This window comes from Dendropsophus ebraccatus, chromosome 5 (assembly GCF_027789765.1).
Source record: "Dendropsophus ebraccatus isolate aDenEbr1 chromosome 5, aDenEbr1.pat, whole genome shotgun sequence".
Classification (NCBI taxonomy): Eukaryota; Metazoa; Chordata; class Amphibia; order Anura; family Hylidae; genus Dendropsophus; species Dendropsophus ebraccatus.
The window spans coordinates 105,053,400-105,080,202 of NC_091458.1; the positions used below are offsets into that span (position 1 = coordinate 105,053,400).

General features: G+C 40.5%; 2 protein-coding genes across 4 annotated transcripts in view; one reads left to right on the forward strand and one right to left on the reverse strand.

Moving 5' to 3' along the window:
* The window catches only part of TMEM255B (transmembrane protein 255B), a 51,102-nt gene extending 30,974 nt beyond the window's left edge, over positions 1-20,128 (forward strand). Inside the window, exons 5-8 of the mRNA XM_069972402.1 lie at positions 3,508-3,588; positions 6,169-6,254; positions 7,635-7,794; positions 19,386-20,128. Of these exons, the coding sequence (XP_069828503.1) occupies positions 3,508-3,588; positions 6,169-6,254; positions 7,635-7,794; positions 19,386-19,553 (495 nt within the window). The 3' untranslated portion in view covers positions 19,554-20,128. The remainder of the gene's footprint in view (positions 1-3,507; positions 3,589-6,168; positions 6,255-7,634; positions 7,795-19,385) is intronic.
* A 1,652-nt stretch (positions 20,129-21,780) lies between these two features.
* Positions 21,781-26,803, reverse strand: part of GAS6 (growth arrest specific 6) — a 50,864-nt gene continuing 45,841 nt past the window's right edge. For all 3 annotated transcript variants that reach the window (XM_069970897.1, XM_069970898.1, XM_069970896.1), the window contains 2 exons: positions 22,470-22,695; positions 21,781-22,309 (listed from right to left, as the gene is read on the reverse strand). In XM_069970897.1, the coding sequence (XP_069826998.1) occupies positions 22,158-22,309; positions 22,470-22,695 (378 nt within the window). In that variant the 3' untranslated portion in view covers positions 21,781-22,157. The remainder of the gene's footprint in view (positions 22,310-22,469; positions 22,696-26,803) is intronic.

The following is a 26,803-nucleotide window of genomic DNA, read 5'->3' on the forward strand; positions in this document are numbered from 1 at the left end:
TTTATACATTTTAAGTCCAGCTGAGGAATGTATAAAAGTTAGTTTACTTCCAAAAAAAAAAAAGATTGCGCTGTTCACCACTTGGAGGGCTTTAGGGAACTGTGTGAGAACATGAAACAGGCTGACGCCTTGCTTTGTACCACAGACCTTATGTTTCAATAAAGAAGATTCAAACCATGTGGTGAGTGCCGCACTCTTTCATTTGGAAGTGCTGAATATTCTAACCACTTGCTTTGATACTACATGCTGAAGCTGTGACAGGATCATTTTCCAGGTACTTCTGGAAGTAGTAGTGCTGTCTGAACTTCTTTGTGCCTAGATTACTTTAGTACTGTATGTGCACAGTGAGATTATTTTCTTCTTATTTGTTCCATGCACTTTTTACATTTTACCTGTAATTAGACATTGGCATGTGACTGGCCAGGGGCGGACACAGACTGCATAGGGCCCCTGTGCAAAAAATGTGCCTGCCCCCCCCCCCCCCATTGCCTACCACCAACCTTTGTATACCTCTCCCTCTGTAGTTGTTCCCCCCATACTGTATACCTCTCCCCTTGTAGTTGTTCCCCCCATATTATATACCTCTTCCTCTGTCTCCCGCTGTAGTTGTTCCCCCATACTGTATACCTCTTCCTTTTTCTCCCCTGTAGTTGTTCCCCCCTTACTGTATACTTCTCCATCTGTAGTTGTTCCTCCCATACTGTATACCTCTCCCCCTGTAGTTGTTCCCCCCCATATTGTATACCTCTCCCCCTGTAGTTGTTTCCCCGATACTGTATACCTCTCCTCCTGTAGTTGTTCCCCCCCATACTGTATACCTCTTCCTCTGTCTCCCCCTGTAGTTGTTCCTCCCATACTCTATACCTCTTCCTCTGTCTCCCGCTGTAGTTGTTCCCCCCCATACTGTATACCTCTTCCTCTGTCTCCCCCTGTAGTTGTTCCTCCCATACTGTATACCTCTTCCTCTGTCTCCCGCTGTAGTTGTTCCTCCCATACTGTATACCTCTTCCTCTGTCTCCCCCTGTAGTTGTTCCCCCCACACTGTATACCTCTCCCTCTGTCTCCCCCTGTAGTTGTTCCCCCCATCCTGTATACCTCTTCCTCTGTCTCCCCCTGTAGTTGTTCCCCCCATACTGTATACCTCTTCCTCTGTCTCCCCCTGTAGTTGTTTCCCCCACACTGTATACCTCTCCCTCTGTCTCCCCCTGTAGTTGTCCCCCCATACTGTATACCTCTTCCTCTGTCTCCCCCTGTAGTTGTTCCCCCCACACTGTATACCTCTCCCTCTGTCTCCCCCTGTAGTTGTTCCTCCCATACTGTATACCTCTTCTTCTGTCTCCCCCTGTAGTTGTTCCCCCCATACTGTATACCTCTTCCTCTGTCTCCCCCTGTAGTTGTTTCCCCCACACTGTATACCTCTCCCTCTGTCTCCCCCTGTAGTTGTCCCCCCATACTGTATACCTCTTCCTGTCTCCCCCTGTAGCTGTTCCCCCCACACTGTATACCTCTTCCTCTGTCTCCCCCTGTAGTTGTTCCCCCCACACTGTATACCTCTCCCTCTGTCTCCCCCTGTAGTTGTTCCCCCCATACTGTATACCTCTTCCTCTGTCTCCCCCTGTAGTTGTTCCCCCCATACTGCATACCTCTTCCTCTGTCTCCCCCTGTAGTTGTTCCCCCCATACTGCATACCTCTTCCTCTGTCTCCCCCTGTAGTTGTTCCCCCTCATACTGTATACCTCTTCCTCTGTCTCCCCCTTGTAGTTGTTTTCCCCACACTGTATACCTCTCCCTCTGTCTCCCCCTGTAGTTGTCCCCCCATACTGTATACCTCTTCCTCTGTCTCCCCCTGTAGCTGTTCCCCCCCATACTGTATACCTCTTTCTCTGTCTCCTCCTGTAGTTTACAGTGGCAGCAGTTGGCAGTGAGTGGGGGCGGCAGTACGGCTGTACTGCCGCCCCCCCTTACAGCGGCAGTGTCGCCGCCCTCCCCCCCCCCCCCCCCGACCCATCCCGGAGAGAAAGGGGCTTGTGTAGCCGGTTAGGCTACTGGGGGGCCCTGGGCATTAGAGGGGACTGCTAGGCTGAGGGTCCGAGTCTGGTGGGCCCCTCCTTTGCCCAGGGCCCCTGTGCAGCCGAACCGTCTGCACAAGCGATGTTTTAAATTGCTTTTCTCTATTTTTGACATTATGTGAACATAGCCTAACTATGGTTTAGTAATACAATCAAATTCTGCAGTGAATTATTATTATAAAACCATCCAGAAACGTGTCTCTGAGTCACTGTACTTCTTTGGTACAGGGTCAGTGAGGCAGTAAGAGGCCACTGGACTCTTGCCATTAACCCCTTAATGACCTAGCCAATTTTAGTCTTTTCCACTTTTTTTTCCTTTTCTTTAAAAGCCCATACTGCTAAAATTTCCTGTGAAGTGAAATTGAAAAAAAACAAAAACCTTCAAAATCTTAGGTTGATTTTATTTTTACACTGTTCACTGTGTGGTGAAACACATGTTGCAATTTAAACAATACCTAATTTGCAGAACTTTTATTTTATTTATTTTAAAAAGCTTAAAATTGTTTTCTGATCCTTATCATGTTCTTATTTCTTGGTCTCTTGGACTATTTGAGGGCAAATTTTTTGCGCCATAATCTGTACATTTTATTGATACTTCATTTGCGTATATGTGACTAAATCAATTTTTATTTTTTTTCTGGATGGGATATAACAAAAAAATCTGCAATTTTACGATGTTTTCTATGCAATATCAGGAATGTGAGATTTTAATAGTTTGGATGATTCCACGCATGGCAATACCAAATTTGTTTCTTATTTTTTTATTTAAAAAAATAGGAAAAGGGGGGTGATTTTCATTTTTATTATGGGATTTTCGATCTACAGTATAAAAACTTATTTTTTACACTTATTTGCAGCCCCCCTAGGGGACTTTCATGAGCAATACACTAATTGCTTATAGGAATCATTGCAGTACAGATGTACTGCATTTATCCATTTTATCATGACTGTTTTTGGTATTCTATTCACCACAAGCAGGCCAGACCATTTTGGACAGGCCCTCATTCTAGCAGGTCCAGTCCCCAGTGCACTAAAACAACGTATTAGTATAGGGATTAGGCTCCTAACATCACAAAAACAGTGCTGAGTATGAAGTGCCCCATGTGCTAGAGATAGTTCTAACCTGCTGATAGTTTCCCTTTAATGTTTGAAATGGGAATACTCCTTTAAATAAATATATGACACATGACATACATGACACAAAGCTTTGGTGGAACGTAGGTATCCACTGAAAACAAGTCAAATAACTCTAGTGCTTCATGCCATGGTCTCTTAAAAGCTAACAAGTGATTTTAGGGGCTTTCATCAACAGGACACTACTATTAGCATGTGTCAGTAGTTACTGCATCTAAAAAATTAGTTATCCAAAATCAGAGCACATTCTAGAAATTGTGGTTATATTAGATGTTTGATTTTTAATTACTGTTTATTTTTTTAGGAACCAAGACCTTTGTATACAGGAAGATGTAAGTTCTATGCGAGTGGGTCAGGCCTTGCTTATGAAACACAGCAGACAGAAGTAAGTTCTTATGTACAGTAAATTTGCTGGTATTATCTATACAGCGGATTAGAGTTGTCTGAAGTGCTTTAGGAGTTGCATTACTATACAATATGTAGTGTTCTAGAATAGTTATCCAGCATTAAAGGTGAAAATTTTTATTAAGATATTGTATTGTCCCCCAAAAGTCATACAAATCACCAATATACACTTATTACGGGAAATGCTTATAAAGTGCTTTTTCCCTGCACTTACTACGACATCAAGGCTTCACTTCCTGGATAACATGGTGATGTCACGACCCGACTCCCAGAGATGTGCGGGTTGTGGCTGCTGGAGAGGATGATGGCAGAGGGATGCTCAGTTTCCCTCCAGTGCCCTGTGTCCCTCAGTGTCCCCTTGCCATCATCCTCTCCAGCAGCCCCAGCCCGCACAGCTCTGGGAGTCGGGTCGTGACATCACCATGTTATCCAGGAAGTGAAGCCTTGATGTAATAGTAAGTGCAGGAAAAAAAGCACTTCAAGGCTGCATTCACACGTGCAGAACACGGACGTGGAATGCCTGTAACGGACTTCTCCCCCCGTCCGGGCAGCATCTGTGATAAGATGCTGGGAGCGGGGGAACTGTACAGATATGCACTGCGCTGTAATGACAGAGCCATGCGGCTGATTAATTACAGCGTGGCACATATGCATACAGTTCCCACGCTCCCAGCATCTTATCACAGATGCTGCCTGGGCATTCCACGTCCGTGTTCCGTGTGAAACATGGAACGTGTGAATGCAGCCTAAGTGCATTTCCCATAATAAGTGTATATTGGTAATTTGTATAACTTTAGGGAGGCAATACAATACGTAAATAAAATATTTCGCCGGACTTCTCCTTAAAAAAAAATAATGGCCACTTTCTTCCACAGACAGCACCACTCTTGTCTCCAGTTTGGGTGAAGGTTTTGCAACTGGAGACAAGAGTGGTGCTGTCTCTGGAAGAAAGTGGCCACTTTAAGGGTTATTGCCAAATATGAAAAGTGTCTAATGCTAATATTCCTCAATTGTTTAAGACAGTGAAGGGGTTAATGGCATTATCTGACATGGTCTTAACAAGTAATTGGCACATGTAGTATTTTTGTCACAGTAGATCGAAAATTCTCCAAAAACCCTATAGCTTGCTTGTCATTGGTTCCTGTCCTTACCTTGACCCTGTAAACTTGGCCACAAAGCAGCTGCTATGACTACTCAGGACCTGGGTGATGAGACACACATTTCTGTGTCGGCCTTTATCATACAAGGTGAACGGCATGAGGACCCTAATTAACGACTTTCCATATCTCAGCTTCCTTGTCCCCAGTGAAAGTGAAGGGGGGTAGGATATTTGGGTTAATTGCTGGTAATGCCATTTGCACACATGCATAATACAGATGCATTTTTGCACCCTAAGGTGGTATTCACACAATCTGCAATTGCGGTACGCACATAGACAGTTTGCTACAGACCGGAATTTGGAACTCCCGACATCTAGTTTTAAATAGTTTAAATCTTTGTGCCACTGTACTGACACAGCCACACGGCTTTCACCATTGGTTCAGTTGATCAAACCCACAGTTGAGCCAGCATTTTTGAGCTATCAGTGGAGATATATGTTAAAATTAATTCAATGCATTTTTAAGTTAGGACGATGCTCTGGAATAATGATGAGAGGGTACTAAAATGCTCGGGTGCTCGGTACTCAAGACGTATATTTTCTGATGCTCGGGTTTTCGTTTCGAGTAACAAACCCCATTGAAGTCAATAGGAAACTTAAGCATTTTTGCAGGGGACCAAAGCTCGGCCCAGGGAAGGTTGCGTAAAAATCTGTCAACCTCAGAAAATGATGGAAACACCACGGAAATGGACAGGAAACAGCAGGGGCAGCATGCATGGATGTCTTTGAGGCTACAGCTAAGATGCGCAGTGCAGCTAAGATCATGGTAGCTGCACTGCAAGTCCCAGCCAGCAGCCTGGAGTACTCCAAAAAAAACGTGCGTTTCGGGCGGTATCCCGGGGCCCTGAGTTCCTGGGGGGCCCATGACCACCCAAAAAGACTTATACTTTCAGTAGTGGACTGTCTCCTGGTTACACTTCCGCCATGATTTGCAAAAAATCTGTTTTTTTTTTATGGCAATTTTGCACAAATCAGGACCTCATGACATTATCTATACTGTGCTATGAACGCAAGGCTAGTGCCGCCATAGTTACAGTGGTGTGGGGGGGCCCAGGCTTGGTGAACAGCCCGGGGCCTATGGTAATGTTATTCCGCCCCTGCTGGCCCAGATTCTTATAGGGTCATTTGATCTGGCCAACCAATCGCTGCTATGTATGGGTCCCACGTCATTGCACTATGTACCAAAGAGTCTCCTGCATGTTTATTGGCTGAGAAATAGCGCCCAAACTTGCAGGAAAAGGATGATGCCATTTTCTTGAGTATCGCGAGATGCTCATCCGAGCATCAAGCACCTTCGAGTACCTTAATAAAAAAGCATGCTCGCTCATCACTACTCTGGAATCAATAATTGTTATTGCCAGATAATGGCAATAGTATAATTGTGTTTTCTATCCTTTTTAGGTGACATGCTCTACAGGAGGTAGCCGATGTTATCTAAGAATTCGGACTCACACATGCTATTGCTGTGACCTCTATAATTGTGACAAGTATGAAACTATTTTTTTTGTCAGTCTACAAGACTTATAAAAACAATAACAGGTTTTCAGGAGCAGGTGGCATAACTAGTGAGCCAGCCAGGGGGATTCTTTCACTTCTAATTAATGTACTCCAGAAACATGACATAATTGTAGCATTCCAGGAAAGGGACCAGGGAAATCTATTTTCTGCATTTGTAAGTCTTTCAAAATTCTTTCAAATCATCTGCTGTAAGAAGGTATAGAGATTTGTAAATTACTTCTATTTAAAAAATCTCGTCTTATAGTACTTATCAGCTGCTATATGTCCTGAAGGAAATGGTGTATTCTTTCCAATCTGATATAAGGCTCTCTGCTGCAACCCTTGTCCATGAAAGGAACTGTCAAGAGCAGTAGCAAATTCCCACAGAAAACCTTTGGACAGTTACAGACAGAGGTGGCAGCAGAGAGTAGTGTGTCAGATTGGAAAGATTACACCTTTTTCTGCAGGACATTCAGCAACCGATTAACACTGGAAGACTTGAATTTTTTTTAATAGAAGTTAATTACAAACCTAGGAAAGAATTTGTTTGTTTGCCGGAATAACCTTTTAAAATGACTCTGAACCCACAATCTGCCCCCCAAACCGCTTGTACTGTCGGATAGTTGCTTTTAGCCCAAGATTTGTCCTGGGGTCCGTTCAGCAGGTGATGCAGTTATTGTCCTAAAAAACTACTTTTAAACTTGCAGCCCTGTGTCAAATTGGTGTGGCCTAGAGTGTCTACTCCCTAGGCTTGCACTGCCTCTCTGACCCTCATCACCATAAGGAATGCCCCAGGCGGAATTTCTTCTATTCATCACCTGTGTGAACACTGAACATGAGCTGGATTGTTAAGGCCCATGTGCAGTGTGCCATGTGTTGGAGCATTTTTTACTGAGTAAGGCTATGTTCATGCAACATCTTTTTTGGGGTTTTTAGCGGCCGTTTTTTGCAAGGTCATCATCTTGGTGCCAAAACGCAGCTGGTTTATGGACAAACTAAGGCTGTCATTTGCCTAAAACGGCTGTGCTTTGGTGCCAAAATGATGACCGTCCCCCCAAAAAAATCTGTTAAACGGCCAAAAAAGGATGACTTTATTTGTTTTTATATTTTCAATAAACACACCCAAAAATTATGAACAAGGTCTATGCAAATCTAAAATCCATACTCAATTCTCTAGTACATAAATTTTACTTTTTTTCTTGCTATTCTTAACATAGAGTACAAGAAGAAAATGTGAGTACAAAGTTAAATATAGCATTTATACACTATATAGATAATTGCGCTCACATATAATAAGCGGCGTCTTGTAACAGCTTTATGTAACTTGGAATCAAACTGTTCCCCTGACCTTTCTTTCTTTATTTTGGCAGTTCTGATGAGGCCACCAGTTATTATGAATTTGTAGGGGTGAACAGCTGCCAGGATGTTGTTCATTTATACCGGCTGCTGTGGACATGCACAGTCCTTAATATTGTGGGCCTGTTCCTTGGCATTGTCACTGCTGCTGTTATTGGAGCATTTAAAGACATGGTAGGTCTTCCATTTGATGCCCTTATACAGGTATTTTATATAAATGTCAGAATTCTAATGATTGTCAAATTATTTTGAAAGAAAAAAAAATGTTATATTGAATAGGGTTATCAGATAGATAGATAGATAGAAAGAAAGAAAAAACACAGCATCAATTACCCCAATAGAGTACTGAGTTAGGATAATCCCTCATACAGGACCTCCATCAATTACCTGACGTAGACAGTGACTACAAAGAACATTGCATTCTCTTGTGGCTTTTTCTTACATTACATAGACAGTATATTGTACATCTTTTCAATTTCAATGGACACTGTGTAATGCTTCACCAATGGTAGTACCAATAGCTAGCCGTTTCACTAATCCCATTTGACTAGATTATTTTAAAGGGAGCCTTCTGTTTGCCCTATCTGCCATGATTCACAGATCTCTCTCTGTAGCCAAACAAGCAGAGATCCATCCATCAAGGCTGGTGGGGTTGGGATACATGGTCTGGAAACATTGATGACTTGTGCTTTAGGCAACATGAAAGGTTCCCTTAAAAAATTGATTGCAAATGAACATACCCACCTTTTAAGAGAATTTTGTGAGGTGTCTTGAAGACATGTGCAGAGCAACCTAAAGTGTACCTGTTGTTATAACTTTTAAAATCTAAATCAACAGTAGATGTGATATAAAGCAAGTTTGCAATTTACATTTTTTTTTGTTATCATGGGAAAAACCGCACTTTCTGTTTTCTGACTCTTTTTTTTTCTCAAAGAGTCAGAAAACAGGAAGTCCTGTGTATCCCGGGCCATCTGAGCGCTCACAGAGAGAAAACAGTCATGTGGCTAATACACACATTGAGCCGTAACTCTCTGTACTGGCTGGAATTCCTGTGTTTAGTCTCTTTTTTTTCAACCAGCACAAGTCAGAAACCCTGCCTTCAGGAGACTGGACCTGGATTTCTGGTAAGTTCAGCTTTGTTTTTCAGCATGACAACATCAAAACAATTATGTATGTATATTGCTAACTTGCTTTATATCACATCTACTGTTGAAAGCTATAATGACAGGTACACTTTAAAGCCCTCTCTCATTTCTGACCCAAACAAAAAAGGCAGGGGGCTCTTAATAAAAGTAAAGTGCCTTTCCATTAAAGAAGAGATTCAGAAAACATGTTTATTAAAGTATTGTATTGCCCCCCAAAACAAACACAAATCACCAATATACACTTATTATGGGAAATGCTTATAAAGTGCTTTCTTTACCTACACTTACCACTGCATAAAGGCTTCACTTCCTGGATAAAATGGTGATGTCACGACCCGACTCCCAGAGCTGAGCGGGCAGTGGCTGCTGGAGAGGATGATGGCAGGGGGACACTGAGGGACACAGGGCACTGGAGGGACACTAAGCATCCCCCTGCCATTATCCTCTCCAGCAGCCACAGCCCGCACAGCTCTGGGAGTCGGGTCGGGCAATACAATACTTTAATAAAAATTTCCGCGAGACTTCTCCTTTAATATAAACTCTGCCAGTGTTTCTACACTGTAATAAATCATTATGGCAGAGGCTGAAATGCTGTTAAACAGAGAATATAATGATTTAATTAATACATAATACCAGCAGGCTGGTTGTAATACTCAGTAATGGGGATTTTAGTAATGTAAACTATTATTGACATTGTTAAACAAGTTTGTTATCCCAACATTACTATGTTCTATAAATCCACCGTGGTGTCGGGCTGTTCAATCAAGACAGCAGATATGATAAGTTATAGTAATCCTTGCTACTGTATGGGGGAATTCTTAACATTCCAAACACCATCCAAAATCCTTACAGTGTTCTGGTTGATATTCTGGTTAATACTTTTCACTATTAGATTTTCTACATTTTCACTGAACATAAGGTGAATTAACTATAAGGTGAAGAAACTATACATATAACCCAATGGAAACTAGGATGTATTTCTTACAACAGTAATAAAATAAATATTCACAGCAGTGGGATGAAACTTTTTAACAACTAGATCTCAACTGCTTGTTGTGTAGAACAGTGCAGAAAATTATTCCTATTTTGATAATAAAATAAATACAAAGTCCCAGGGTGTGAAGAGACAAATCTCCCTAATATTTGGTACAATAGGGAATTTAGAAATGTTACTGTACTGATATAGTATCAGATGAAAGTATATTGCATAGATACATTGTAAGAATCAAGCTCAATACAAGGACACAGTACCAGAACCAGTACATACATAAATCAAATTCAGTCTGGAGATACAATCCCAGAACCAAGCTCAGTATACATTTACAGCAACAAAACCAGGCTTAATATAGAGCAGGGATGGGGAAGCTTTAGCCCTCCAGCTCTTGCAAAACTACAATTCCTATCATGCCTGGACAGCCAAAGCTAAAGCTTTCCCTGTGCATGCATGATGGGAGTTGTAGTTTTGCAACAGCTGGAGGGCCGAATCTTCCCCATCCCTAATATAGAGGAACCAAGCTGAGTACATATACAGGTGTAGCTAGTGCCATCTTTACTGGTGCAGAACCATCCAACATTCATTTCTGTAGAGCTTGCCACTCATGTCTTTGACTCCTTTATTTCCAACCCATTTACACCCACGTGGTAACTCAATCATGGTTTCATACGCTGTGGCCTAAAATATAATATTATCACTAGAGATGTGCAAATTTGCAGTACTAGAAAAGCAAAGTGCTTTAGTAGTTCCGCAGTGCTGCTCCAGTTCCGATGCCTGGAAAGGCTCAATCCAGTCCTGGGAAACTTCTCCAAACAGACTGCCAAGCTAACAAAATGCTTCACTTCATTAATACTGTAAATTCACTCATCTCTAAATATCACATGTTGTGCCCTTGAATGCCATCATTTAAAAAACGTCGCCCCTAAAACTGAAGCAACGCACGCAGCATCTTATAAAAATAGTGTCATGGACTATGGCAAACAAAAATAAGGCAGCACACACACATAGACAGTGCCACACAAAAGGCCTCATGTATATAAAGTGACACAGTGCCAACTAAAACAACTGCTACATGCTGTTCCCCAAAATACAGCGCCAAACATACAGAGACCATAAACAAAGTGCCACTTGTGCCTCCCATCTAAGGAATCCGTGTCCCTTCTTAAGACAAAGCTCCACACACTGCCCTGTAAGGGTATGTTCACAGAGATTTTTTTCAGCCGTAATATAAAACTGTAAAAAGACAGTAAGGGTATGTTCACGCAAAGTAAGGCTGGGTTCACACTACGTATATTTCAGTCAGTATTGTGGTCCTCATATTGCAACCAAAACCAGGAGTGGATTAAAAACACAGAAAGGATCTGTTCACACAATGTTGAAATTGAGTGGATGGCCGCCATATAACGGTAAATAATGGCCATTATTTCAATATAACAGCCGTTGTTTTAAAATAACAGCAAATATTTGTCATTATATGGCGGCCATCCACTCAATTTCAACATTGTGTGAACAGAGCCTTTCTGTGTTTTTATTCCACTCCTGGTTTTGGTTGCAATATGAGGACCACAATACTGACTGAAATATACGTAGTGTGAACCCAGCCTCAATCAGGCGGAATCCCGCCTGCCTCAGTATGCCATAGCCTGTCTATGGGAAAGTTGACATGCCTCTGCTGCCACCGCTCTTCGCTTAAAGAATTCTTTGAGTGGAGAGTGGTGGCACGCAAGCTCTCTCAAAACCAAGCTATGCAAAAGAAGAGCCCATGGAGCCTCATCTGTTTCTCTTATATCCAGGCTATGGCACACTGAAGCAGGTAGGATTCTGCCACATACCGTAAAGGTGTAATGTACTATAGTAAGAAAAAAATGCTTTTTTTTCAAATTATTTTATGGTTGTGTTAAACTTTGTTTAATCTTGTCCCATCGGCCAATTTTCTTTGCCTTAATTTCAATGATAAAACTGAAATACCTGTTTGAACATGTGTGCATTGATGGCTGTTTTTTATAGACTTCAATAGAGCAATTTTACAGTGTGTCAATGCATCTGTGCGTGTTTCCACCGAACGATTATCAGCCGATATCGGCCGTTACAGCCGATAGTCGTCCCGTGGAATAGAAGGCAACGATCAGCCAACAAAGTACAAGTCGACTGATCATTGCAGTCGTTTGTTTTTCAACATGTTGAAAAACAAGCAACTTATATAGCAACGATCTGCTGCGGAGGCAGCAGACCGCCGTGATCCTCTATGGGCTGCCCGGACGATCTAGCGATCACCCGGACAGCCCCCTGCAGCCCCTCCCGCGCTCACCTGTTCGCTGCTGACGCGTGGAATAGGCTGCTCCTCATAGGCTACAAATACAACAGTTGAGTATCTACTGGTAATAATAGAAATCATGATTTAGCAAATACTGTCAGTTTAATATAAGTAATCTTTTCTGATGTACTACATGTATGCAGACATACATTTAGATTTTTCTGGTTTCTGATGAAGTTTGTACGCATGGTATTTACTATTATAATTCAATATACATATGGAGATGCATTGTGGTACAGATTGTTATTCATCAACATGACAAGTGATTCCCAGGTGCCATGGTGTGGCAATTAGAGATGAGCAAACCTCAAGCATGCTTGAGTCCATCCGAACCCGATCGTTCGGCATTCGATTAGCGGTGGCCGCTGAACTTGGATAAAGCCCTAAGGCTATGTGGAAAACATGGATATAGTCATTGGCTGTATCCATGTTTTCCAGACAACCTTAGAGCTTTATCCAACTTCAGCAGCCCCCGCTAATCAAATGCCGAACGATCGGGTTTGGATGGACTCGAGCATGCTCGAGGGTTTGCTCATCTGTAGTGGCAATCACACACATACTATACATATATATATATATAATGTATTATAAAATGTATGTGTATCCCCTCTCCAGTCTTAGATACACAACTGTGTTACCTGTTTAATGGATTTGGGTCTTCTTAACTCGAGCATAGTTATGGATTTATACTAGTACATAGGAAAAGAACTTTCCATATTTATCCATAACGCTGTGGAAAGTGGAGGTAAGATGCATTATTTCTAGGCAATTTACTGTCAATGAACAATGATTAATACTTAAATAAAATGGAGCACTTTAAAACAAAATAGAGATTTTTCATGGGGACATTATTAAGCCTGGATAAATGTAATAACATTAGTTTTACAGAAACCTAAGATTAAGCCCAGTGACAATGTTAGTTTATCTCAAGCATATTGATGACTTGCACTTTTTAATAAAAAGTGTAGTTGTTCATTGACTAAAGATGTCTAGCTAACAGCCATTTCATAGTGTCTGTGACATAAGCTTTAAAAACCTTGTCATGTCACAATAAATAAAAGAGAATGTATCATGAATTCAATACTTTTAAGAGAACCTGTAGCCAACCTCAATGAGATGTTACAAGCATCAAAAAGCTTAGGGTGCCCTGCCTAGACAACTTTTACAGTTCCTTGATATGCCTTTCTTTTCCAGAGATCTGTAGCTTTATAGCTTGACAAGCCAGATGGGCGTAAACTTAATTTAAGGAATAAGAGTGAATATCAAGTGATAGATGTGATTAGAGATGAGCGAAGCGTGTTTCGTTTAGAGCGTAGAAAACAGAAGCATCAGTGTTTGAATCCTGCTGTCTGCCTGCTCCGTGGAGAAAGGGGAGACAGCCTGAGGACCTGCTAAAAAAAAACATGGATACAGCCTTTGGTTATGTTCCCACACAGTATTTTTGCAACCAAAACCAGGAGTGGACTGAAAACACAGAAAGGCTATGTTCACACACTGTTGAAATTGAGTGGATGGCCGCCATTTAATGGCAAATAATTGCCATAACTTTACAACAGTGGCCGTAAATTAAATGACAGCGGCCGTGTACCATTAAATAACGGCCATCCACTCAATTTTAACAATGTGTGAACATAGCCTTTCTGTGTTTTTAATCCACTCCTGGTTTTGGTTGCAAAATACTGACCAAAATACTGAGCAAAAATACTGTGTGGGAACATAGCCATAGGCTGTATCCATGTTTTCAGCTGGTCCTTGGTCTGTCTTCACTTTTCGTGGTGGTAGCAGAGGGGCCATGTCACTCCTTATTGCATGTATAGAAAATACATATAGAAATAAAAATAAACATTTTTGTGTGCCATTTTGGTGCCATAAGCACTTTACGCTAAAAAAGGGTGCTGAAAGGCCATTGTTGTGTGCCACTTCTCCCAAAAAATATTTTTTTACCTGTCAAAAGAGGAGAGTGTCATTGGTTAGTGCTACTTTCCTGTCACATTTATTGAATGGCGCATAAATGTGTTGCACAATATACCACATTGAAAATGGTATAAAAAAAAAAAGATCTAAACAAGCAGAATATTAGCAGGATCAGACAGGTAGTGCCAAAATTATCATAGCCCATACACTACAGTCATGGCTAAAAGATTTGAGAATGACACAAATATTATATTTTCACATGATCTGCTACCCTCTGGTTTTTGTGTGTTTTTTATCACATACAGAAATATAATTGATTTCTTTGATTATGCCACAAAAGTGCTGGATGAAGGTGGTGCTGTGGATATCGCCTATCTGGACTTCAGCAAAGCTTTTGATACAGTTCCCCATAAAGAGCTGATAGAGAAGTTGGAGAAAATTAATCCCTGGATAGTTCAGTGGATTTGTGGTTGGCTGAAGGAGAGATATCAGAGGGTTGTTGTTAATGGTGTATATTCTGAGCAGAGACTGGTGACAAGTCGTGTGCCACAAGGGTCTGTTCTGGGTCCTATTCTTTTTAATATGTTTGTAAGTGAGATAGGAGAAGGTTTGGTAGGTAAAGTTTGTCTCTTTGCTGACGACACAAAAGTGTGCAATAGGGTTGATATTCCTGGAGGTGTCAGTAATATGGAAAACGATTTAGCTTTGCTAGATACGTGGTCCAAACTGTGGAAACTGAAGTTCAACATTTCCAAATGTAAAATAATGCACTTGGGGAGGAGGAATCCTCTATCCGAGTATCACATACACAGTACTGTGTTGGAAAAGACTTCAGAAGGGAAGGATTTAGGGGTAGTGATATCAGACAGCCTTAAAATGAGTCACCAGTGCAACCAGGTGGTGGGGAAAGCAAATCGTATGCTGGGGTGTATAGCTAGAGGTATAACCAGTAGGAAGAGAGACATTGTGATCCTGCTGTATAGAGCTCTGGTGAGGCCACATCTGGAATACTGTGTCCAGTTCTGGAGACCTCATCTAAAAAAGGACATTGATAAAATTGAACGAGTCCAAAGACGGGCTACAAAAATGGTGGAGGGTGTAAGGCATAAACCATATCAGGAAAGACTTAAAGATTTGAATCTGTACAGTCTGGAGGAAAGAAGGGAAAGGGGAGATATGATTGAAACCTTTAAGTATGCTTAAGGACTAAATAAGGTTCAGGAGGGAAGTGTTTTTAGTAAAAAAAACTGAGCTCAAGAACAAGAGGACACAGTGAGAGGTTAGTTGGGGGAAAGATCAGAAGCAATGTGAGAAAATATTATTTTACTGAAAGAGTAGTAGATACCTGGAACAAACTTCCAGCAGAGGTGGTTGGTAAATCTACAATAACAGAATTTAAACACGCCTGGGATAGACATATATCTATCCTAAAATAATAAGAAAGAAAATACTAAAAGGGCAGACTAGATGGACCCAGTGGTCTTTTTCTGCCGACAATCTTCTATGTTTCTATGTTTCTAATTGCAATCATATTATGAGTAACTAAAGCTTATATTGATAGTTAGAATGAGTAAATGCAGCAAGTCAATATTTGCAGTGTTGACCCTTCTTCTTCAGGACCTCTGCAATTCTCCCTGGCATGCTCTCAATCAACTTCTGGACCAAATCCTGACTGATAGCAGTCCATTCTTGCACAATCAATGCTTGCATTTTGTCAGAATTTGTTGGTTTTTGTTTGTCCACCCATCTCTTGATGATTGACCACAAGTTCTCAATGGGATTAAGATCTGGGGAGTTTCCAGGCCATGGACCCAAAATCTCTATGTTTTGTTCCTTGAGCCATTTAGTTATCACCTTTGCTTTATGGCAAGATGCTCCATCATGCTGGAAAAGGCATTGTTGATCACCAAACTGCTCTTGGACGGTTGGGAGAAGTTGCTCATGGAGGACAATCTGTTACCATTCTTTATTCATGGCTGTGTTTTTAGGCAAGACTGTGAGAGAGCTGATTCCCTTGACTGAAAAGCAACCCCACACATGAATGGTTTCAGGATGCTTTACAGATGGCATGAGACAAGACTGGTGGTAGCGCTCACCGTCTTCTCCGAATTAGCTGTTTTCCAGATGTCCCAAACAATCGGAAAAGGGATTCATCAGAGAAAATGACTTTACCCCAGTCCTCAGCAGTCCACTCCCTGTACCTTTCGCAGAATATCAGTGTCCCTTAAGTTTTTTCTGGAGAGAAGTGGCTGCTTTGCTGCCCTCCTTGAGACCAGGCCTTGCTCCAAGAGTCTCCGCCTCACAGTGCGAGCAGATGCACTCACACCTGCTTGTTGCCATTACTGAGCAAGCTCTGCACTGCTGGTAGCCCGATCCCACAGCTGAAACACTTTAAAGAGACGGTCCTGGCGCTTGCTGGTCTTTCTTGGGCGCCCTGGAGCCTTTTTGGCAACAATGGAACCTCTCTCCTTGAAGTTCTTGATGATGCGATAGATTGTTGACTGAGGTGCAATCTTTCTAGCTACGATACTCTTCCCTGTTAGGCCATTTTTGTGCAGTGCAATGATGACTGCACGTGTTTCTTTAGAGATAACCATGGTTAACAGAAGAGAAACAATGATGCCAAGCACCAGCCTCCTTTTAACCCTTTAAGGACCGGGGCAATTTTTATTTTTGCTATTTTGTTTTTTCCTCCTTGTGCATAAAAGGCCATAGCAGTTGCATTTTTTCACCTAGAAACCCACATGAGCCCTTATTTTTTGCGCCACTAATTGTACTTTGCAATGACAGGCTGAATTTTTGCATAAAGTACACTGCAAAAGCAGGAAAAAATTCAATGTGTGGTGAAATTGAAAAAAAAACAACACATTTTGTGTTTTTAGTGGATGTGTGTTTTTACACCGTTCGCCCTGGGGTAAAACTGACTTGTTATATATGTTCCACAAGTCGTTACGATTAAAACGATATGTAACATGTATAACTTTTCTTGTATCTGATGGCCTGTAAAAAATTTAAACCATTGTTTACAAATATACGTTCCTTAAAATCGCTCCATTCCCAGGCTTATAGCGCTTTTATCCTTTGGTCTATGGGGCTGTGTCAGGTGTCATTTTTTGCGCCATGACATGTTCTTTCTATTGGTACCTTGATTGCGCATATATGACTTTTTGATCGCTTTTTATTAACATTTTTCTGGATTTGATGCGACCAAAAATGCGCAATTTTGCACTTTGGGATTTTTAAGCGCTTACGCAGTTTACCGTGCGAGATCAGGAATGTGATTAATTAATAGTTTGGGCGATTACGCACACGGTGATACCAAACATGTTTGTTTATTTATTTACTTTTATTAATAACCTGGGAAAAGGGGGGTGATTCTGACTTTTATTAGGGGAGGGGGCTTTTTATTAATAGCAACTTTTTTTTTTACTTTTATACTTATACTAGAAGCCCCCCTGGGGGACTTCTAGTATAAGTGCTCTGATCTCTCATTGAGATCTCTGCAGCATAGATATGCTGCAGAGATCCATGAGATAGGCACTCGTTTACTTCCGGCTGCTGCAGCTGGAAGTAAACGAGTGCCGAGCCGGGGACGGCGCCATCTTGGAGCGGTCCCCGGCCGGCTTCAGTTACGGAGATCGCTCCTCCGGGATAACATCCCGGAGGAGCGATCTCCCCACTAGACACCAGGGATGACGCTGCGTCCGGTAATCGGATGCAGCTGTCAACTTTGACAGCTGCATCCGATTACTGTATTAGCGGGCACGGCGATCGGACCATGCCCGCTAATACCTACGGTCCCGGGCTACAAGCGGCACCCGGGACCGCCGCGGTTCAGAGCACGGCCCCGCTCTGAACGTCCTTACCGACCGCAGGGCGTAAATATACGCCCGCGGTCGTTAAGGGGTTAAAGTGTCCAGTGGTGTCATTCTTACTTAATCATGACAGATTGATCTCCAGCCCTGTCCTCAACACCCACACCTGTGTTAATGGAGCAATCACTGAAACAATGTTAGCTGGTCCTTTTAAGGCAGGGCTGCAATGATGTTGAAATGTATTTTGGGGGATAAAGTTCATTTTCTAGGCAAATATTGACTTTGCAAGTAATTGCTGTTAAGCTGATCACGCTTTATAACATTCAGGAGTATATGCAAATTGCCATTTTAAAAACTGAAGCAGTAGACTTTGCAAAAATTAATATTTGTATCATTCTCAAAACTTTTGGGCATGATTGTGCAATAGTAAATCCACTACCACTAAAGGGAAGAAAGACTCAAGCAAAGCCTGCATACAAGAACACAATAGAATATCTGGGCCTATGTGCCAAACAACATCACTGTTTAAAAATATTCCATATTTATGACTGTCTAGTCTAAGCAGGACTTTTATTACTCGTATATCAGTCTTAAATTAAGCCATTTTTTTCTTCAGATGACAGCAAAATGTGGGGGCACTGTAGCTGTTACAGAGAAGCCTTCACAAGGGCTTTCATACATTTATGGAATGCTAGGTGGAGACATGTTTCCATTGGTGCAGTCATTCAAGCGAGTGGAGATGCAGGACAAGATGTGGACAGGAATATTACTGGTCTCTGGAAAAATACAGATCATTTTTCTTTATGCCCCCTGCTGACTGTGCCCTGTCTACAAACAAATATGGAAAGTGAATTAAAAAATTTAAAGAATTTCTATTTTATTCCCAAAAACAAAACCTCCAAAGAGTTTTCAAATAAAGCCGGAAGTAATTATGATACATTCCCTTTATGCTGGAAACACGCATTGCAGGTTTTGGGCCAAAGCCAGACGTGGATTTAAATGGGATGGGAAATGTAAAAGGGAGGACTTGTACTTCTCTTTTCTGTTGGATCCTCTTCTGGTTTTGGCACAAGAACTGCAGTGGCAGTTTAAAAAAAAACAAAAAACTGCCGTGTGTAATTCCAGCAGTTAGCAGTCACAAACATCTGCCCTTCAGACTAACAATTTGTATTCTATCTACCAGGCACCAGTTTCACAACACAACTTTAATTCCCCTCCACCACAGATTTTATACAACCCAGCTCAACAGATACTAACCTATACTGGGTTTTGCTCTCCTACATCCTCTCTCCCTTCCTATGCATCATACCCTCTACCACTGCAGGTAAGTCTAGTAAATTACTACCTGCCACTAATCATAGTTTTTAAAAGTATTTGAAGATTTTATAACTTTCCCATTTTAAACTTATTTTCTACTGCCATAAATAGCTCCTTTTGACTATATAAAACTATACCCCACAACAACTGTACTTGTCTGAACAAAAAAAAAATCTGGGAATGAATAAATTGGGCAGACAGTCAGGTAGTACACATTGTAGCGCACTATTATTTCTTCTCATACTAACATTAGTATTTTTATATAGCCATCAGGATCCTATCCAGCAACTTCTTCTGCAGATATTTCCTTATCAGATGATATTCAAAATCCATCCCACTCCAACTCCATGAACGGACTGTCTTCTAATCCACATTCACAATATGCATCTACAATCCTACTACCAGGGGAGAAACCACCGCCTTATGCGCCTTGATGCAAGGACCTTCAACACATTCACTGGCAGGAAAACAAGATTTAAAAGGGCTTTCTGCAAAACTAATAAAACCACTGACATTCCTTCCAACTAAATATTTACCTTCCTAACTTGAAAAAAGTGTTCACACCAGTCGTGAGATTAGTGACTGAATAGTCTAGACGAGACAGAGCTTTGCATCAATATATTTTACTATGTGTTACTTACTGAAGTGTTTAAAGAAAAAAAAAATCTATCTTTGTACTGTGTCAATGCCTGGTAAAGAGAGCTAGGTAGTCTTGGAAGCTTGTGATTTGTTGTCTTTTTCAATAAGCCATTAAAAAGGTATCAACTACTAAATAATAACTCTTATTTTTTAATCATTTGCTGAAGTGTGTCTATTTGACTTTTTCTTCAATATTTAACTGTTGTTACACTGAAAAGATTATATACACTGCAGCCGTTCAATATGAATAACATTTATTATATCACTACGTACTGTGATTGTAAAATGCTTGAAATGTGTATTTTCTCCTCCTCTTCTAAATACCTCTGCCCCTGTGTCACTGTCTTCTGCAAACATGATCAAATAAACTCTTTATACTATACTTCATATTGAGCTGTGGTCTTTGCTAAGGAAGGATATGTGCACACTACAGAGTCCCAGCGGATCACCCGGCTCACCCCACTGTTTCCATACCTGCTTCATTCTATGGTTTGCCAGATTCTATTCCCCCCCCCCCTGAAGAATGAACCCGCTCATTCTTCGAGTAGACAGCAGAATCTGGCAAAGCATAGAATGAAGCCTATGGGAGCAGAGAAGACGTGCGCGTCCGCCGGCAGGGACGAGCTGCCGAATCCGCAGTGGGTGATCCGCTGGGATTCCGTAGCGTGCACATACCCTAATACAAGTGATGCAATACTCAAATCATACAATGGGTGTCAAAATGACAAAAGATCTTTTTTCTTGTTTCCAAATTACTGAGGCCCTGATGTGCTAATGTACACTTGTCTGCACCAGAATTCTGTCCAAAATGTGGAGCACAGGACTTTTCTCCACATTTAATATGGTTTTTAGACACTTTTTTGACCAGTCTGAAAAAGGGCCATGGCTTTGGTGAAAAGAGACATAGCCTAAGGCATGAAAATGTGCGCCAAAATTTGGTTGAAAATACAGGCGCACATTAGGCAAACTAATAGTTGGTCTGAACTGAGAGTAGACAGCCTTCAGATGCAACGGATTCATCAAACAGCCTGCACCACATTAATAAATCTGGCGCATTTGAAGTTTGTCTAGTCTAAGTTTGCACATTGATAAATATGATAAATCTGGAAAAGTATTTGGTAGCTGAATGACCCAGTGTCTAGAATTGTGTGTCTGAGTATCTCTCCATTTTATTCTGGAAATCAGTAGTGGTCTATGAATACAAAAACTTCAGCTACTATTCACTTTAATAGGAGCTGAGGCTGCAGTACCCCAGCACTGTCACTACAAAAGTCTGGAGCCAACTAATTTTATACTCAGTGCAGTGTGGGCACCAAACTAATAATTGGCGAGGGTGCCAGGTTTCAGTACCCTGCCGGTAAACTATTGATAGCCTACTCTGTAAATACGTTATCCAGTTTTTCCCTGGAACAACCCTTTTCATTTCATAATCTCACCTCAACTCTATAACCTGCTCTTCTTATTTATTGTTAGAAAAGCTGTCTTATATTAAGTTCCTTACCTGGTATTTCTATTAACCTGCACTGGTTGAGATGCCATCTCCAATAAACCTTACAATATACTGCTGTTTTATGCAACCAATTCTTGCAGCACTACAACTTCCAGTATGCCCCAACAGTCTATGACAATAGTTTTCCAATAGCTGGAGAGCCACAGCTTAGGGATCATTAAGATACAGTATATGAACGATCAGCTATCTCAGCCATTTTCCATGGACTAATCCATGTACAGTACAGTAATGACATAAACCCATCTGAATGCTATTAATACAAAGGACTGACAGATTTTAGCCTGGTCTTGCAGCCTTGGCTACCTAAGCCTAATAGGGAATAGTTACATCAGTTACATATATTAAAGGCGCTAAATATAACACATTATTTTCAGCGACGTTGCACTTATGGAATTTTCATTATCCTTACACAAGTACTGAGTGCCAAGTAAATTCATTTTAAAAGTAGAGTTGCTGTGCTTATTCCTATATTTTATAGACATTGGTTACGTGCAAGTAGAAATTCATCTAAATAACGGAAAAGCTTTTTAAAATATTTTTTTATTTTAACTTGTAAATTGTTAATTAAAAAGCAGTGTTTGCTAATAAAAATATAATACATTTCCAGTTTTGCATCTCTTCCACAACATTACCACAGTTCTCAGTTGATAGGAGGCCTCAATAAGGAACTTTCCACACAGGTTTTTGGTAATTAACATTAGTCTTCTGAAATATTTACAATATATTACAAAACCTTAAGCGACAAAGGTGCCTCTCAATTTCGCGATGCCATGTAAAAATCAGTAGGTTCTACATAATTTCAGTGTTTTACGAAACTATACACACAATACTGCAGAATAATTTATACATGTATAAAAAAGTACTTAGTTTAAAAAAAAAAGTCATGTAACTATTTGACAGACTTAACAGGTGGGCATGAGTGGGAGGTAATATCATTATGTTTGAAAAACGCGTCATCCAAGTCCAGGGTTTCTTGTTGGACCTTGATGGTCATGCAGCCGTGGTAAAATGCAGTTACTGGGGTGCTAGTGACGTCCACATCTATACAAGTGCAAAACACAATGTCAGAAATACAGGAAAAAAGGTGATATTTACTATGTGCCCAATTATAAACATCTAGCAGTATCTAAATTTTGAAGCCAATCTTTATGCTGCTACTCTAGTACTGATGCAGAAAAATATCAATCACATTGATATTTACCTGGCAGCCCTCCTATATAAGTCTTTACTCCCTGCTGAATGTGGTCATTTAAGGTGGAAAGAATGGTCTTTAGTTCTGATTCAAACAATTCTACTTCTCCAAGCCTCCCGTCAAAGGAAAGCTGTATGTGCTCCTTGCTGGCAGATATCTCCACTGAGTGCTCTTTATCACAAACATTTACTTCTAGCCGACAAACCACAGTGTTTTCTACAGACAGGATGATGAACTGCATGTAAAGACAGAAATAAGATGACAAAACATTAGAAAATGTGTCCTCAGCAAACTCTTCAGCTTATCATTCTTGCTAGTGGCATGTCAGGAAGTGTTTGTTTTTTTTGTTACCCATAGGTAATCCTATATGAAAATAAAAAAACAAAAAATACAACAAAAACAAACAACAACATAAATGGCTAACAAAGTTATGCCCAGCAGTAAAGGGCTTCTTCGGCACCAAGACTTGTTAAAATTGTGCAGAACTAATCATTGCAAATAAGTTATCATCATGTATTTCACTGGAAAGAAAACATCTGTACTAGGAATCTGCCACAGAAGCCGGTGCCTGGCAGTACAACTGCACTGGTGTAGGGAGCTTTGTACAATAGTTTGTTTTACAACAGCGTGGCTGACCGAGGAAACAAGCTTATATTACTTTCACTGTTGCTTCAAAACAAGATATAAAATAAGGTAGTTTTGTATTTTCAAATAGTTTACTTATAGTTAATATTTAATGTATAATATTATAACTGATATGAATTGCAAAATATATATACAGTGGTACCTTGGTTTAAGAGTAACTTGGTTTAAGAGCGTTTTGGTTTAAGAGCTTACAGTTTTTCAAAATTGTGACTTGGTTTAAGAGCATTGCTTTGGTTTAAGAGCTCCCTGTACTGGGTGGGAGCGTGAGTGGGGGAGGGACATGGTCTGCATAGTGTAGTCTACAGCCCTGTACTCTGACCCAGGAAGTCTCCCTCACCTTCCAAATCATAGCAGATCCACTTCCGGCTGGGGCTTACATCAGGGGACAGGACTGTGTAGGTAATCTCTTCATAGCTGTAACCCCTCTCTCCCCGGACAGAGAGCACTGCACTATGTTCCCACATCTGTCCTGCTGATTCCTTCATGCTCCCTGCAGTCTCTGTCAGCCCTTGTGTTTCCCATCCTCTCCATTACTGTACAGTAACTTATAATATCACATATTCTGCTTTTTCTGAATGTTTGTTTCATTTGTTTTACATGTTATTCAGAATAATAAACCACTATTTTTTGGGTGTGGAACCAATTGTCTGCATTTCTATGATTTTTTTATGGGAAAATTTGTTTTGGTTTAAGAGTGGATTTGGATTACAAGCAGAGTCCCGGAACAAATTATGCTCATAATCCAAGGCACCACTGTAAATTATAATTAATTATTAATAATATGTAATATTTAGTAAATATAACAAATTTAACATAAAATGTATTACACAAGCCAACTTTTTTACTAGCATTGTGTGAAAACACCAAACTTTCACTACAAGGAAAAAAGCCAAAAACTTTTTGGTAAATCAGAGAAGGGTCTGTGTCACAAGGACAACCCCTGTACATCTGCATCGCTGCAAATGTATCTCCTGCTGCTGACTTCATATGTGCATGGGAGATACAGGTACAAATATCATTTGTATTAATCACCCTCTTGGGTTTTTACAGATTTGGTACTTTGCCAACTGGAATGACTGTACTATTTTATGTACACAATGTGCGCACTACTTCTACTACTTAAAATACAGATGCAAGTCTCTATTGGTTACACATCTACCCACTGCTCCTTCAAGACAGATAAGTTATGTTGGAGTACAGCAGTCTTCATGCTATGACCTAACTCTTAGGCTGGGTTCACACTACGTATATTTCAGTCAGTATTGTGGTCCTCATATTGCAACCAAAACCAGGAGTGGATTAAAAACACAGAAAGGATCTGTTCACACACTGTTGAAATTGAGTGGATGGCCGCCATTTAATGGCAAATATTTGCTGTTATTTTAAAACAACGGCTGTTATATTGAAATAATGGCCGTTATTTACCGTTATATGGCGGCCATCCACTCAATTTCAACATTGTGTGATCAGATCCTTTCTGTGTTTTTAATACACTCCTGGTTTTGGTTGCAATATGAGGACCACAATACTGACTGAAATATATGTAGTGTGAACCCAGTTATAATGCATGACAATGTTTCCCCTTAAACCACTTCACTGTAGCTAGCATTACGCACAGTTCTATTATCTTGCTGCAAGGTGAACTTCTGTCCTAATCTTACGTCTGGCAGACTAAAACAGGTTTTCTCAAGAGCTGTCCTGTATTTACCATCCCACATTTTTTTTTTTTATCCTGACCTCATCCTCATGGTACATGTGGAAATGGTGTTTGTAGGGTCAAGTGTTTGGGTCACACAGCATTTGCTGTGATGGTCAAAAATAGGGGTTATCCCACAAAATGGAAAAAGAAAAAACTGGAATAATACAAACCACTATTCTAACACACTCTTTTCACTTTCTCTGGGCAGGCACCAGTGCAATTATGTGACCGGGAAGTAGCTGTATTTCAAAGAAGTGCCTTACCACCGTTTACTTTCTCCCTCCACTGAGCTGTATAAAAAGTAGTGCCTCCAGAGGCAAAGCACAACATAAAAGTGATATAAGGAGTCATACACTACACAAACTCTCTTTGGAGCTCTGCCACAATTCTTGACATAACATGGTTTCTTAACATGTCAAGAAATAAACAGCAAAAAAACCTCTGAAGATGCATCTCTTGGTGGTCCTCTTGGTTTCTTTTTGCTATATCATGCTAAGATTTATGCACCATGCCATCATTTACTGAAATGCAAAGTACTGACTCACACACAGCTTCAGAGATCTTACTTAAGGCCCTATTCCACTGAACTTTTTCGAATGATTATCGTTCATAAAATCGTTCAAACGACCGCTCGTTAACGATATTCGTTCTGTGGAATAGCTGTAAACGAGCGAACGACAACAGCAAAATCGTCATTGAGTCGTTCACTATTTTTTTTTCAACATGTCGAAAAAAAATCGTTGGTCTTTCAACAATAATTCGCTAATCTTTTTGTTGAATAAAAAATCTTTCTTATCGTTCGCTTAAAAAAAACGTTAAGTGCTCATTAACGAGGGGTCGTTGGAGCGAGTCTATGAACGATAACTGTTCCGTGAAATAGGGCTATTATTCTCAGAATTTTTTTTTCCATTGTCCCCAGCATTGTATCCTCATTATTTCTGCCTTATGCATTTCCTAACATATGCAGGCTTACGGGCATGCATAAAGGAAGTACAAAGGCCCCCAAACTTACAGTAGTCTCAGGTTACAATATTTTCAACATACAATGATCTTTCTTGACCATTGTAACTTAAAACCAGGCTCAACATACAATGCTACAGAGTCTGGATTTGCCGCACATGTGAATAGCTAAATGACTGACCATTATACTGGTAAAACCCCAGTATTACTAAAGTCTATTAGTGTCTCTCTGCAGTATAGTGTGGTACCTACAGAACATGTTCTGTACTGCTCTTTACCTGTGCCAGGAAGAGTTGCATCTTTGCATATTTTTCTGGTACTCTGATCTGTACAGGACATGGAAAACACTCCAGTTTTCTACATAGAAAGTAATTTACAGTTGCTATTTCTGACTGCTGCATGTAAGGACCTGTTTTATCCATATCAGCTATCTGTTTTTCTCATTATGGGATGACATTTTGGGGACTTTAGAACTAAATTAAAGGTTTTGGCCTCAAGATACAATGCAACATACAATGATCGCCTTCAGCTAATTAATATTGTAACGTTAGGGTCCACTTTATGTAATATACAAATGTATAAAGGAACAGTATTCACAGTACAAGGAACAGCGGGGGAAATACCACAGACATCAATGTAAGACATGTTATAACAGAAGCAGAACTTTTAATCAGTTGGTTTAAATGAAATGCTTATTTTTATACATACTGTTGAAATATGTGCACTATTTTTCCTAGGATACTCCTTTAGGCTGGGTTCACACACACTATATTTCAGGCAGTATTTGGTCCTCATGTCAGGTCCTCATAGCAACCAAAACCAGGAGTGGATTGAAAACACAGAAAAGATATGTTCACATAATGTTGTAATTGAATGGATGGCCGTCATTTAATGGCAAATGTTTGCTGTTATTTTAAAACCACGGCTGTGGTATTGAAATAATGGCAGTTATTTACTGTTATATGGTGGCCATCCACTCAATTTCACCATTGTGTGAACAGAGCCTTTCTGTGTTTTTAATCCACTCCTGGTTTTGGTT